The 14,958-nt window shown below is 37.3% G+C and overlaps 1 protein-coding gene across 1 annotated transcript in view; it reads left to right on the top strand.

Annotated features, from left to right (window-relative positions):
- The window catches only part of PAK3 (p21 (RAC1) activated kinase 3), a 163,046-nt gene that overhangs the window by 60,999 nt on the left and 87,089 nt on the right, over positions 1 to 14,958 (top strand). The window contains exon 7 of the mRNA XM_090265283.1: positions 9,153 to 9,216. Within this exon, the coding sequence (XP_090121409.1) occupies positions 9,153 to 9,216 (64 nt within the window). The remainder of the gene's footprint in view (positions 1 to 9,152; positions 9,217 to 14,958) is intronic.

Genomic DNA, 14,958 nt, shown 5'->3' with positions numbered 1-14,958 from the left:
TTCCTGGGTCTGCCCCTAGTCAAAATTCCATGGGTTTCAAATCTTTTCTGGTTGGTTGGCTGGCTGTGGGAAGATCCTGCTTGATTCTGGGGTTGCTAGTCTTTTATTCGTGGGTCTACCACCGCTCTGCTTTGAGCTGCGTTTAGTTGTCCCCTCCTGTGGCACCCTCAGCCCTCCTCAGTCTTGTCCAGCAACACCTTCCCACTGTTGGGCTAGCATGCGCCTGCCAACAATCTCTGCCCTGCCTTCATTCGTGTCTCTATTCCAGAGCTACAGCTTCCGCTCACTTCCCAATCTATATGCCTGCACGCGCTACCTCCCCACACCGCCTCCCCCAATCTGGAGTTCTGCAGCGGCCCTTCCACATGAGCCCCTCTCCCCACCCCAAAACCGTCTCCACTCCCCACCCCAAAACTGTCTCCACTCCTGAGCCACAGCCTCCGCTCACCTCCCCGCCCACACACCTACACATGCTACCTCTCTCCTTGCCCCCAAACAGTACCTTTGTTCTGTAGGATTCTAGCACGATCTCTCAAAGCGCCAGCGGTGAGCAGCGCTCTCCTGCCCATGAGTTCTCCCCCAGTCCGGAGTTCTGCAGCGACTCTCCCGAGCCCCTCTCCTTGCCCCAGAACTGTCCCTTTGCTCTGTAGCATCCTAGTGTGAGCACTGCCTGTGCCCTGAATGCCGAGCTTTCATTCGGGGGTTGCAGCCGAAAAGGTTTCCCCCTAGACTCAGATCACACAGTTTCTCCCAGTCCTGGTTGTTCACTGTTCTCCCACACCTCTGGCTTTTTCAGCCAAATCCTCTCCCTAACTCCCTACGAGACTTCACAAGGTCAGTGCACCCCTAGCAGGGGGAACCTCCAAGCAGCTCCCAGCTAATGAACCCTCAGGCATGATATGGCAGATGCACTGGGTCCCAGAGCGACTCAGCCTGTAGTGCGAGGTCGACCCCTCTGCCCCACTCCACGCTGCTCCCATGCTCCCCTCCCTGTTCATGCTACCCAAAATCCACACTCACTCAGTCACTCCTCTCCGTGTTCACTCCTGAAGTCCCTCCATAACAGGAGCGAGCAGAGAACACTGCCCCTACTCCGCTGCCATCTTCCCACTCAGGAAAGTTGACTTTTATTTTAAAGATAAAATTTAATAGTGTGATACAATTAAGAGAATAAGAAGTCATTTGATTTCAGGCAAATGTTTATCTAAAAGACCTCATAAAAGGAAGAGCGGTTTAGGGGAGCTATAGGTCACAAAAAGACTTTTCAGAGGTGGTTGTAGGGCCATTTTGCCTTCTGGTGGATATTTGGCAATGTCTAGAGACATGTTTATTGTCACAACACAAGGAGTGCTTCAGGCATCTAGTGGGATAGACTAGGCATGGTTCTAAATACACTACCATGTAAATGACAATGCCCCTCCTTTCCACTCCACAACAAGGTATTATTCAGCCCTAAATGTCAACAATGCTGAGGCTGAGACATTTTGAGCTGGAGGTATTTTTAAAAGGCAAAGGTTTGTGTAGGCAGCTGTCTGTGAGCACTCAGAACTGGAATTGCTTAACTTTAGCCAACTGATTTTATTATACATGATTAAATATGCCTCTAGTGTTACGCCGACTATTTGTTGTAGTAACAGTATTAATTATTCCCATTTATTGAACACTTTTTGTGGTGTCCACTTTACATACATTATCAAGTTTAAGTTTCACAGTAATCCCTTATGGTAGATTTTAATATCCTCATTTTACAGATCAGTAGAAGTATGTCTCAAAAAGCTAAAGTGAACAGGTCACCAAAGTAATCAGTGGCAGAGCCAGAGTTTGAACTCAAATCTGTTTGCCTTTGACGCTTACACTATTTACATTACCCACTTTGTGTCTCCGTGTCCCAACTGTCTATATGTGTAAAAGGGAAGAAAAAATAAAATAAGTGCCTGGGTAATTTTGGTTCAGTTATTCAGAAAATTGCCTCAAATTTTTCCTTTATTCTGTATATGTAGACATGACCTATGGGATTATATTAGACATTAAAAATCTAACAGCCTCACTTTAATAAAAATGACTGTTATTTGGTATCTGTTTTAGATTTATTGTAATTAAAATGCATTCATAGATTCCTTGAGTTCAGTGACAGATAAACAACCATTATTTTCTTGGGCCAAAAACTTGCTTTGCTTGCAAACTGTAATTGTGCTTGGTACTGGAGCTGTGGACTTTATAATTTGTTGTATACTCTGTTCTGCACTGAACAATACAATGAAGAGGAGGAAACTACCTTTGATTATATTTTAAATTATGAATTAATTGTTTTCATCTCTGTTGGAAAAAGCTTAGACCAGAGGGAATCATTTTCACTCTCATCAGTTGGCCACCTATAACTACCAACCCTATCTTGTACTTATAAGACCTTGGAAGGGAGAACCTACAAAGAAATGGAAGATTGCCTCTCATGAGTCAGATTCAGGCTGAGCTATACTGCATAGTCTGCAAAATCAGTCTTTCCTGCTCCTGCTCCATCAGCGCCCTCTCTGTGCCCTCTCTCTGCCACTTACTATGTGACCTTTGACAAGTTATTTAGCCCCTCTCAGCCTCAGTCTCTTATCTGAAAAATTGAGATATGAATCATAACTGCACATTAATACTCTGTCTATAGAAGGATTTTATGTAGCTGGACCAATGGCTGAAAGGGCAGGTATTGGAGTCAGGCCCAGATTTAAATTATAAGCCCATTGCCACCAGCTGTCTCACTTTGTGCAAGTTATTTAACTTGACAGGGCCTCTTTTTGCTCATCTAAAAATTGGAAATAACAATAGTACTAAATTCATAGAATTATGATAATTAAATGAGAATAATGCATGTAAAAACCTTATACAAAATGGTGTTTAATAAGTGGTGATAACTTATTACATAAATATAAAGCTTTATTAAGATAATACAATAAGATGGGCTTTGAAATGAGTCATAATTGAGTTTGCACCATAAACCTAGACTAGCTATGTGTCCTTAGGCAAGTCATTCAACTCTGAACTTCAGTTTCATCATCTGAAAAATGGAGATAATAATAATACTGATATAATAGGAATTTTTAAAGGACTAAATGAGCTGTAAAGTATGTAAGGCATCTAGCACAATTGATAGTAGTATATTATTACCATGATATTTTTGCAAAATGAGAGCGAGCATATTTTTGACACATAAATGGGGCATAGGGTCTTCCAGTGTGACAGATTCTTTCAAACCAGGAATAATTTCAAATATATGGTCCCTGTACAGAAATATTTGAGAACCTTGGAATCAAGGCCCTCACTCGAGCTTGGGGAAGCAGTAAAAGAGCTTGTGCAGAGAGGTAAAGAAGATGTGAAGGGAAACAGGGAGGTAGAGGAACGGCTTATAGACCATACCAGAGTGGACCCTCCACCATAATCACAGGGAAAACATGAGGGTGGTTTTACCTTTGGTCTCAGGATCCAATTACTATGAGGTGAAAAGCCCAGATAAAAACCTTCCAGGCTCTTTATCTTCCATGCAGATACTGATCATGGGGGCCAGACCATGCATCACTAATGGCTGAAATGGACAGATCATCTTTCACTTTTATGTTGTACAGACAGATAGCCTGGGTCTCACTTATTCATTGTGGTCTGTGTGAATCTTTTGAAAATAAAGAAACCCCTACATTTCAGTGAAAATTTTTGAAAGGCACTGACTGTTAGCAAAATTGTGCAATGCAGGAAATTTGTGTTCAACCTTTTTGCTCTGAGTCCTACAATCACCTCCTCCTTTTATTCCTCCTTTCTCCCAGCATTCCTCACTCAAAAGTCATTCTCCTAATTTCCCTTCAGATAGAACTGAAATTAACTTAGATAATAATTTTCCTTTTTCTCAAGAATCAAAACCTTCATTATACTAAAGCAACAATATTTTAATAGAGTTCAACTTAGTTACATATTGGCACTACAAAATAGTCACAGGGATGTAAAGTACAGCATAGGGCATATAGTCAATAACGTTGTAATAACTATGCATGGTCCAGGTGGATACTAGATTTATCAGGGGAATCACTTTGTCAGTTAGATAAATGTCGAACCACTCTGCTATATACCTGAAACTAATATAATATTGTATGTCAACTGTATTTGAAAAATAAATTTTAAAGAAACAGTGCAAGAACTCTGACTTACAAAAAAATAATATAGAGAATACATTGGTGGCCTTTTCTGCCACTGAAACCATCTCATGAACCCTATTTCCAAATACTAGTATTTAGTAATTTCTTAAATCCTTGTAGTTAAAAATTAATAGTTTGTTTCTTACTTAGGAAATTGTTCTGGTAAGAAATTGTTATGATATTGCTATCATTATTTTCCTCTTGACTTTGAATTGCTGTTTCTTGTCACATTTTGCCTATTGAGTCAAAATGATTTTTTCCTTTATTAAAATTTATAAAAGCAAATTTTAATGGCTTTGACAAAAGAGGTCACTTTGAAAGCTTGTTTTGTGATTTAGAATACTAAACAAGGCCTCATGTGTACTCACCTAACATCAGTAGATGGCAGCAAACACTCTTATGAAGGGTTATAGATGTGGGGATGCTGTTTTATTTGAATAGCAGTTAAATTCAGAAACAGGGTCTCATCAAGATGATTGTCTTTTGGTAATCCTTATGAAAGGATTTGTTTCCAGTTTGTTTTACCATGCATACCATGGAAATAAAGGCTAAGTAATTTACTACCATAAAACCTCATTAACTGAACCTTGCCAATTGTAATTGGTCATAATTTAAAAAGTGGCTTAGGCTGAAGCTTATTTGCTTTTGTTCAGTCTACTGAAAAGAGTTTGCTCAGCAACTTAATAGTATAACTTTCTTAGGAGACTTAGAAATTACTTAATAGAAGTATGGTTTCAAGGGACTTTAAAATCGCTATTTCATTTAAAAAAATAAGAAGTCAAGGTTCTTACTCATTAATAGCTGACTTGGATAAGGATCATTCTCAGTGATGTAGAAATATGTGAAAGGATTTGAAACACGAAAAAGCAAGTCAGAAATTGTTAAATTGGTAGCATTATATAAATATAACTCAAGTAAAATATATTCTTCAATGTCTGTCCTAAAATATAGTGAATTTAAAAAAAGGTATACAATGGAATACAAAAGAAAATGCATACTTTTATTTGAGTTTAACTCAACAGAAATTTATTGAAAACCAAATATATACCATACACATCGCTATGTGAGGAGGCACTGAAGATGCAGAGATAATTAAGACATGGCTTCTGTTCTTCAGATATAGTCTATGAAGGGATGGCAAATAAATATATATAGATATATGGTGCATTAAGTACAGAGAAAGAGCAAGAGCAAAAGCAAAAGAGGGAGGAAGTGGGGGGGAGAGAGAGAGAGAGAGAGAGAGAGAGAGAGAGAGAGAGAGAGAGAGAGAAAGATGCAGCAGTAGCCCAGAGAAGGGATATTATTAACTTTATTCTAAAGAATCAGGAAAAGCTTCCTAGAACTGGCAACACTGAAGCTGATTTGAAGCATGAATAGCAACTTGCCAGGAAGAAAACTTAAAAAGGCATTACAGGCAGAGAATAGCATATAAAGAAGATATAAAGGCATATATCTGAGATTTCTAACTTATTCAATGTAACTTAAATATAGAATTAATTGGTGGTGGATGGAGGGACTGGAGTTTTAGGAGAGGAAGGTATACTGTTAAGCAGGAGCTGATCATGAGCTACAATTAATTGGTTATGGTCAAACATAAGGTTCTAATGGGGAAGTGGTGAGATGAGACTTGGAGAATAAAGGAAGAACCAGATTGTGAACAACCTTACATTCCATGCCAAGGAGTTGGAACTTGACCCTGTAGTTATTGGGGAAGCATCAGTGACTCCTTGACCAGAGAATCATATGCTCAGGTCTGTACTTAAAGCACCCTGATAGAAGTGTGAAGCCTAGACTAAATTGGGCAGAGGCTGGAAATAAGGAGTCCAGTTAGGAGGCTTTTGAAATAACCCAGAAGAGAATAAGGAAATCCCCACTAGAATAATAGTATTGAGAAAGGGACAAATTCAAATAGTATCTAGGGGGTAAACAGATACAGGCCCAGAACTCAGTGAAAATTGCAGATGAAGAGCAAAGGTAAATGATGAGTCAAAGATGCCTCACAGATTTCTGATTCAGGCTACTAATGATAGTAACATTGACTGAAATTAAAAAATACAAGATAAAAATAATTATAATATAACAACTCATATATTGTACAAGTCTTCGTTTCACCTAACTGAAACATGGACTCCTATTATAAAAAAGAAACAACAACAACAACAAAATTGATGAACAGTCCATAAGTGAAACATTTAATTAATTATTTTTTCAAGATATAGTGTCTGCTGGTAGCTTTAAATGAAGTTGTTCACTAGCCAGAAAATGGACAATTGTCTAAATGAACATGAGGCATTGACTGTAGCACAGAGTTTAGTACTTGAGACATATTTTTGTTCTTATTTAGTCAACAAATATTTCTTCAGTGGAAGCCACTATTTTAAGTACGGCAGTTACAGGGATGAAAATACAAGGTTCTTGCCCTCAAGAAGAAGCAGATGAATCTCATTAGAAGGATCAGAAAAGTCTTCACATAGGAGAATAATTTGAGATTACATTAAGTGAAAAATAGGAATTTGTGGGTCAAATAGGAATGGAAAAGGGAGAATATCTGCAAAGATCTAAGACTTGGATAGTGATAGTATTACTAAGATATAAAGTTGGAGGGAGTGAGAAGAGACTATGAGTCTAGACTGGTCAGGTGGGAGCTAGATGGTGCCTGATGGTAAAGAGCTTTCTATGCCAGACTAAGGAATTTGAACTTGGTCCTTTAGGGAAGAGGAACTTTTTAGGAATGTAGAACAGTGGATCAAAATCACTCTGAAATAAGTTGATAATACATTTCAGTTTCTGCCCTGGCTGGTTTGGCTCAGTGGATTGAGCGTCGGCCTGCGAGCTAAGTGTCGCTGGTTCGATCTTCCAGTCAGGGTACATCAAAGAAGGAAAACTCTGACTCCAAAAAACCTCCGCTGCCTTGCGGCATACCTCTTCAGGGGAAAGGCTAAGGGAGTAAACCCCGACAGAAAATCCGGAGCCGGAGTCCCTAAGGCGGTTTGACGTTGTAGTCAATACCGGCAACTCCTGCGGCGCACCTGAAGCCAAGCTGTATTGACTCCGTCTTTCCCTTGGACCCTTCAGCTGCGAAGAGAGGGGGGGTCTGCTGCATGGGCAACAGCAGACCCTCCATATCACCCTGCCCAGGCTCTGTAGCTTCAGCTTTACTGGAGAGGACACTCCAGCGTCATCGCAAGATGTCGATTCAACACGGGAGGAGACAGATACCGTGTCACTCCTGAGTCAGACTGCACAACCATTCTCGGCGGTGCAGATAGACTCTTAAGAAGCTACACCATCATCTCTCGAGACGGACGGCTGCTAACGACGACGACATTTCAGTTTACTCAGGACAGTCTCAGATTATGAATTATATGTTACCCTATTTCAGAGGCATTGTGAAAGAGGAATTAGAAAATGCAGAGTTTCAAGGTAGGTAACAACTATCACAATTGTTTGGAAAAGAGATGTTGAGGGCCTGACCAAAGACAGTGGCCCCAGGCATGAAGAGTAGAGGATGAATAAGAGTGACAATTAGAACACAGAATCTACAGACCTTCTCTTAAAAAAAAAAGACTTTATTTATTCATCTTTACAGAGAGGGGAAGGGAATGAGAAAGAGAGGGTGAGACACATCTATCAGTTGCCTCTCACATGCCCCCAACTGGGGGCCTGGCCTGCAACCCAGGCATGTGCCCTGACCAGGAATCGAACCAACAACCTTTTGGTTTGTGGGTACAGCGCCCAACCCACTGAGACACACCAGTTAGGGCTCTACAAACCTTCTCTTGATTTGTTCATGTGTGTAAATCTCGTTTCAGTAACTGACTCTATTCTTTGTTAGTAAAATATAACTCAAAGGTAATGATACTGATATGTTTGCTTCCAAAAAGAAAGAAGAAAGGGCTAGAGGCATCCAAACAAGTGACTACCTTCAAAGCAGTCCCCTTAAAAAGCTGCACCCTTATTCTTATAATACTATGGCTCAGAATTTTTCTGCACCTGTTTGATTACTGCATTTGGAAAATCAAATGTCACTTCCTCTGGTTTTATTCTGAGTGGTGGAAAGTATTCATCCTTTGAGTGGTGGATTTGACATTTTGAAATAATATTTTTCCAGATCGAAATATGATAAAATAATGGTTTTCTTGTGTGGCTTATAAACGTACTCCAAAAAGTTTGAAGCAATCTGTAGAAACAGAAAGTAGATTAGTGGTTGCCTAGGAATCTGTTGGAAAGCTGAGGGGAGATGAAAAGTGACTGATAACAGGTACAAATTTTCTTTTTTGTATGATGAAAATGTTCTAACATTAGGTCACAATAAAATTTAGTAAATTTGTACAACTCTAAAAATTTACTAAAAGCCATTGACTTGTAAACTTTAAATGGGTGAAATTTATGTTATGGAAATCATACTTCAAATAAGCTGTTACAGATGTCTGTAGTGCTAGTAGGATCCTATGTTCAAGGTTGTGTTTTTTAAAAGCATGCATCTCATTCTTTTATGTTTAGCTTTTCTTCCCATCCCCATCATTCCTAGTACCGTACTGGGTTCATAGTAATTGCTTAATAGTTATTTGTCCAGAGTAATTGAATATAGTGTAGTGCTCAGTTTCATTCCATTTCAGAGAAGATAAGATGGTGATTTTATTAAATAGCATGTATAAGTTCTTATATGTTTTTATCTCCTAATCTATAGTATCATTTTATATGTACTTCTAATAAACATTGAATTATTACCAGTTCTTTATATTTAGCAACATCATCAATTTTGAATATAAACAGCATGGTTATTACTATACTATAATTAATATATAACTATTTCTTACTCTAATAAAATGTGTCATTATCCATATAAATTATAGAAATCACACAGGAATGTTGTTCTAATATTTTTTCATTGACTCTGGCATCTTAATTGTTTGTATTACATAAAAGGAAATCAATCAATTTTAACCGATCTCTCTCCCTCTTCTCCCCATCCCTACTCAGGAAGCATTGTGAGTGTTGGTGACCCGAAGAAAAAATATACAAGATTTGAAAAAATTGGTCAAGGGTAAGTAATTGTTATTTGAGTTATCAAAACACACATGCCAAAGATATACATTAAAATTTAATAACAGCTTGGAGTTCTAGTAAATTATGCTTCTCATTTCCTGGGTTATATTCATGTTTGCATCCTCAATGTTGTTGACCTTCTAGTTGGCTTTTATTAATAATTAACCAAGGAACATATCATGCTGGAATCTTTACTGTTGTTGGGCTGACACTGAATTTTTTAGGGACATTTTGAACCAGTATATTTTGAAGATTCAAACATATTTCTTTAGAAAAGCAGTAGGATTATTAGAAACCTATAGTTGATATGAAAACCCTCTTTATCCCTGTCCCCTTACATCTATATGAATATTATGCTTAAGATCCTATTTCCTTTTCAGACTAGAAAGTGACAGAATGAGGGCAAGAGAAAGTCCTTTTTGAATGATCCAGAGGTGGGCAGAATTGACTATCCCAGTAAGGAGGAAACCAATCAATAGTCCCTAAAAGAGAGAGAGTGCATCATTTTCACCTCTCATGCTTGTTAAGAATAAAGATTCCTAGACCCCACTGTCAGGGACTTAATTCAAGAGTATGGAGTAGGGACTAGAAAACTGAACTTTGAAAATTCTTCAGAAAATCCTGGTCATTAGACATGGAAATCATAGGGCTAGATCATTCACCAGAGCTAGAGACAGGAGTTATCTGTTCTACAAGTCAGCTGTAATTACATATGTTTCTCAGGCTTCAATGTAAGCAGAAGGGCTTGAGTAGGCAACAGTGTTTGAAACAGGAAAAAGGTTTGTTTAAAGAGAAATTAGGTGTTCTTAAGGGCTGTCCTTAAATGATGAATGGGACAAGATATTTGGGTGCACCAATGAACTGTATACCAGGAGCCAATTTAGTACCTCAGGAGTCTCCAGGATGAGACAAAGGACTGGGAAGGAAGGGATAGTCTAATGTGCCTGCAAAATTGCACTAGACCTTCAGCCAATAGAGTTTGTTTTTGGGTAAGGGAAGGTAGGATTTCTTCAAGCATTTCATTGCTTTTCTTGGGATTCTTAGATTTAGAAAATTATATATTGTATATAAGCTTGACTATTTTTTATGATTTTTATATTTTATTTAGTTTCCCCTAGCTTTTGAACTAAAGTTTCTTTTGAAATTGCCAAGTTATCTTGGGAAATAAGGGAAGCACTCATTACATTTTGACTAGAGGGTAAGAGGGAAATATCTTACCCCCTAGCTTGTGGGGATTGTGATTCGTAGGAATCAAGGCGAGAAAACCCTGAGAGGGAGGCAGAAGCTAAGGGAGAAATATATAGTCAACCATCTTCCATTAGAAACCTTAATGGTGCCACATTTCTAGGAGGCTGAAATATATAACTGTTTGTGCTTTTGCTTCTTTCTTTGTCATTTGATGTCACTGGTATTCTCACTAATTCATAAAAAAATGTTTTGTGGTCTGTCACTTAATCAAATAGTATGTCTACCCATTTTGCTATAACAGTGCTGTCCAATAAAACTTTCTGTGATAATGGAGGTGTACTATATTTGTGCCATCCTATATGGGAGCCACTAGCATATGTGGCTATAGAGCACTTGAAAGATATCTAGTGCAAATGAGAAACTATTTATTTGAATTAATTTATTTTTCAGCACACACATAGATGGGTATTGATGGTGTGAGCCCTCAAGGAACTCAAAGTCTGCAATGATAAATACTTGACAGAGGGCTACATATGGTGCAAGGAGAATATCAAGACAAATCTTCTCAATTCACCAGCAGAGCTGGATTCTATAGCCATTATTTCTCATCTGGAATTTCCTTCTTCACCTCTGGTGGAATGGTTGTTTTACTTAAGTAAGGAAGCCATACCTTCTCATTTCTATATGTCAGCCTCAAATTACTTTTTCCATGTCCCAGAGGTAAACACAAGGTAGACTGTAAAATAGAGAGAGAGTAGTATACAATAAGTATTGTAAAAACAGAATATATGTATTAAGATAAGTTCGAAAGTAAAAGTTGACTCTTAGATTTTATTTTAATCAAGCTGAATCTTCAGTGGAACTAAAAATAGGAAAGTATACAAAATCCACAGAGAAGTAGCATTGCAGATCTTTGCTGTCCGGTATGATAACCATATAGCTATTGAGCCTTTGAAATATGGCTAGTCCAGATTGAGATATGCTATGAGTATAAAATATGTACCTGATGTCAAAACATTAATATGAAAAAATGATACAAATTATTAATAAATTTTATATTGGTTATATGTTGAAATAATATTTTATATATATTATTTAAAATAAATATACTAAGATTAATCTAACTGTTCAGATTTTTAAATTATATTCCTTAGAATTTGAAAATATGGATCACTTTATATTTCTAATGGACAACACTGATCTGGTGGTAGGTTTAAATATGAGATTTATTTATTTATTCATGAAGTGGATTTTTTTAGAGTTGTTTTTGGGGGGAGTAGAAGACGTTATAATTTTGTTTTGATTATTTATTCCCACTAAGACTCAGCTGGGCCAAAAATAGCATTTTTTTTTAAAAGGAAGTGATGGTTTTAAATATCTCTCAGATACTAGGTAATGAAGCAAGACTGATTTATCCAAGAATGAAGTCCACCAGGTGACTTTGCATACCAAAAGAGTTTTCCTGTCTTGGTTTTTATTTATGTTTCTGACCTCTGAATGTGCAAAAGGAAAATTCTCTTTTTCTGCATACCTTTGTAAAGCCTTTATTACCTAAAATGAAAAATTAAAGCAGAAATGCTGCTTGTCACTGCAGAAAGTTCTGTTTTAAATTTCCAGCAAGTTCATCGTTTTAAGAATAATTAAACCAGTAGATAGTTTACTCATAGGCCCAATTCAACTTTTAAATAAGTCCTGAGAAGGTAGGAAGTCTATTTTATTCCTCGTTTTGTCTCTTTTAGTGTCTAGCATGTGCTTTTACTTAGTAGTCCCCCCCCCCATAAAATAAAAACAACCTTGTACTGTTTCAATCTACAGCAATAGTTTACTTGGCCAAGGTCAAAGACCTACAGAACTTCCCCTGTCTGCCTCCCCATCTCTCTGGATCTGTTTTTACCTCAATAAATATTTGTTGAACTAATGGGAATGTTTGTCTTTCTAGCCCTCCCTTTCCTCTATGTCTGTGTGTGTGTGTGTATATATATCTTGCTTCTGGCTCTTTCTGTATCTGTCTCTGTCTTGCTCTCTTTTTCTCAATTTTTCTTCATCTCTGATTCTCATATTGACTTGACCAGCCTCACCACATCTGATTCTTTATGTTTTGGGTATATTTGTGCACACTTCATGTCTGTCTTTCATTCATCTTCATCCTTCACTACCCATATTTATACACCTGCATACACGTAGCCAAAATGGCCATAATATAAATCAAGATGCATTTTAAATAACTTTTAAGATAAAATCTATTAACTTGAATCTATTTATTTACTGTAATTTTATAATTTAATTTATTAAATTCTTGTTTAGATTTTTGTTCTAACTTTTAAATAATCAAAATATTGATTTATTTTTCTATAGACCAAAAACTCCACTTAAATTAATTTTTCTTTTACTTAAATTGTTCTCAATGCATTTTTCCATGAATTATTGGCCTACGTTAGGCAAACTAGCCTCTACTCTCAATATATAGATTTTTTATTCTCTTTTAATTAAGTCTGTGTTTTTTATTGTCTTGTGTTGCCTATTATAATGGTGACATTCTAACCTGTGTCAGTAATCATTTGGTATTAGAAATAATCAGGCTCAGTATTCAATTTTCAGCTTCAAGGAGCACAACAGCTTATTCTTGGGAGCCAGATTTGAGAATCTCTCCATTAATCACCCTAATATACATGGAAAACAAAATTTTTCCAGTGTGGGTTTCTGTCATCCCAGCATTCAGGCCTGGGGCCAGAAAAATGGGCTTCCTCCTCCATAAATAAAATTCAGAATTACATATCTAATCATTCAAGGCCATAGCTATGAGTCAAACGTTAAAAAGGACATTATTTCACCAGGTTTGCTATGAAAACTGTTCTGTAACTGGTCACCAAATGTAGATATCTTGAGCAGTTAATTATCATTAACTCAACAACATTTGCTTATCAGAAATTTATCTGGTCGAGATTTAAGAGTCTTCAACTTCTAGTATAGTTATATAAAAGAACTTGTTTAATAAATAGAGTAGGGTAAGACAACAAAATCAAATGTTTATTTTCAGTCAACAGCTATCATTGACAAGCCTGTGTAATTCTTGAATAAGCAGTAACTATATAACAGAGGGCTGAATTTACTAATGTTGGTAGTTGTCCTCATAGATTTCTTATTAATATATTTTAATTCATTTTAAGACCTTTCTTTAATAGAGGATGCTCTAAAAAACAGACGTTTTTTGTTTTGTTTTCAGGTTCATATTTGTTTTATCTTCAACATTATAATAGAAAAATACTTTTTAGAAAGCAACTCAGAGGAGATGATTTGGATCCAGTTTAACAAATAATTTTTTTTTTAATTCAAATAACTTTCATTGGGTGACTACTATGTGTAATGCACATAACCGTATAATAGTTAAGAACCAGATTCTAGGAGCCACAGTGATCTCTATGCTCACTTTCTCTCTCCCTCTCTGAACATCTGACAGTGAAAAAAGGAGGGTTGTGTCAAGAAATAGTCAGGGCCCCCTTCCCTAATGCATGTACCTTTCTCCCATGTTTTATTATTCATTGTACTCCCCAACACAGATCTGTCCCTGGCTGTTCTAGCCCTAACTGATCTTTTCTGTCTTCTGTCCTTCTGAATCCTACAGCTTATATCTGCACTGGCATGTATACACTACTTATATATTAGCTTGTATAGACATTAAATTTGCTTGAAATTTTGAAAGTCATGGAGAAATAAAGGGAGACATTTTGAAAAAATTGAAGAAAAGGAAAGAGCCCACATTCTTTATATAATATATATATATTGGTTTTTCAATTACAGTTATCGATTTTTTCCCCCATTGCTCTCCTCCACCACCCCAACCCTTCTCCCACAATCATATCCCTCCCTGTTGTCTGTGTCCATCAGTCATTTATACACGTTCCTTGACTAAACCCTTCCCTTTCTTATCCCCCTTCTCACCCTCCCCCCTCCCGCCTATTGACTGCTATTCTGCTCTTTGTCCTATTTAGTTCATTTGTTTGTGTTGTTCTTTAGTTTCCTCTATTGGGTGATATCATATGGTATTTTTCTTTCTTTGCCTGGTTTATTTCACTAAGCATAATTCTCTCCAGTTCTATCCATGTTGTTGCAAATGGCAGGAGTTCCTTCTTTCTCTCTGCTGCATAGTATTCCATTGAGTAAATGTACCACTGTTTTTTGATCCACTCATCTACAGATGGGCATTTAGGATGTTTCCAGCACTTAGCTATTCTAAACAGTGCTGCTATGAACATAGGGGTGCATAAGTTCTTTTGAATTAGTATTTTAGGATTTTTTGGGTATACTCCTAGCAGTGGAATCGCTGGTTCAAAAGGCAGTTACATTTTTAGTTTTTTGAGGTAATTCCATACTGTTTTCCATAGTGGCTACACCAGTCTGCATTCCCACCAACAGTGCAGTAGGGTTCTCGTTTCTCCACGTCCTCGCCAGCACTTCTTGTTTGTTGATTTGTTGATGATGGCCATTCTGACTGGTGTAAAATGGTATCTCATTGTGGTTTTTATTTGCATCTCCCTGATGGCTAATAATGTTG

The sequence above is a fragment of the Furipterus horrens genome, unplaced genomic scaffold (assembly GCF_987537825.1).
Source record: "Furipterus horrens unplaced genomic scaffold, mFurHor1.1.pri manual_scaffold_17, whole genome shotgun sequence".
Taxonomy (NCBI): Eukaryota; Metazoa; Chordata; class Mammalia; order Chiroptera; family Furipteridae; genus Furipterus; species Furipterus horrens.
This window is presented reverse-complemented; position numbering and strand designations above follow the sequence as displayed.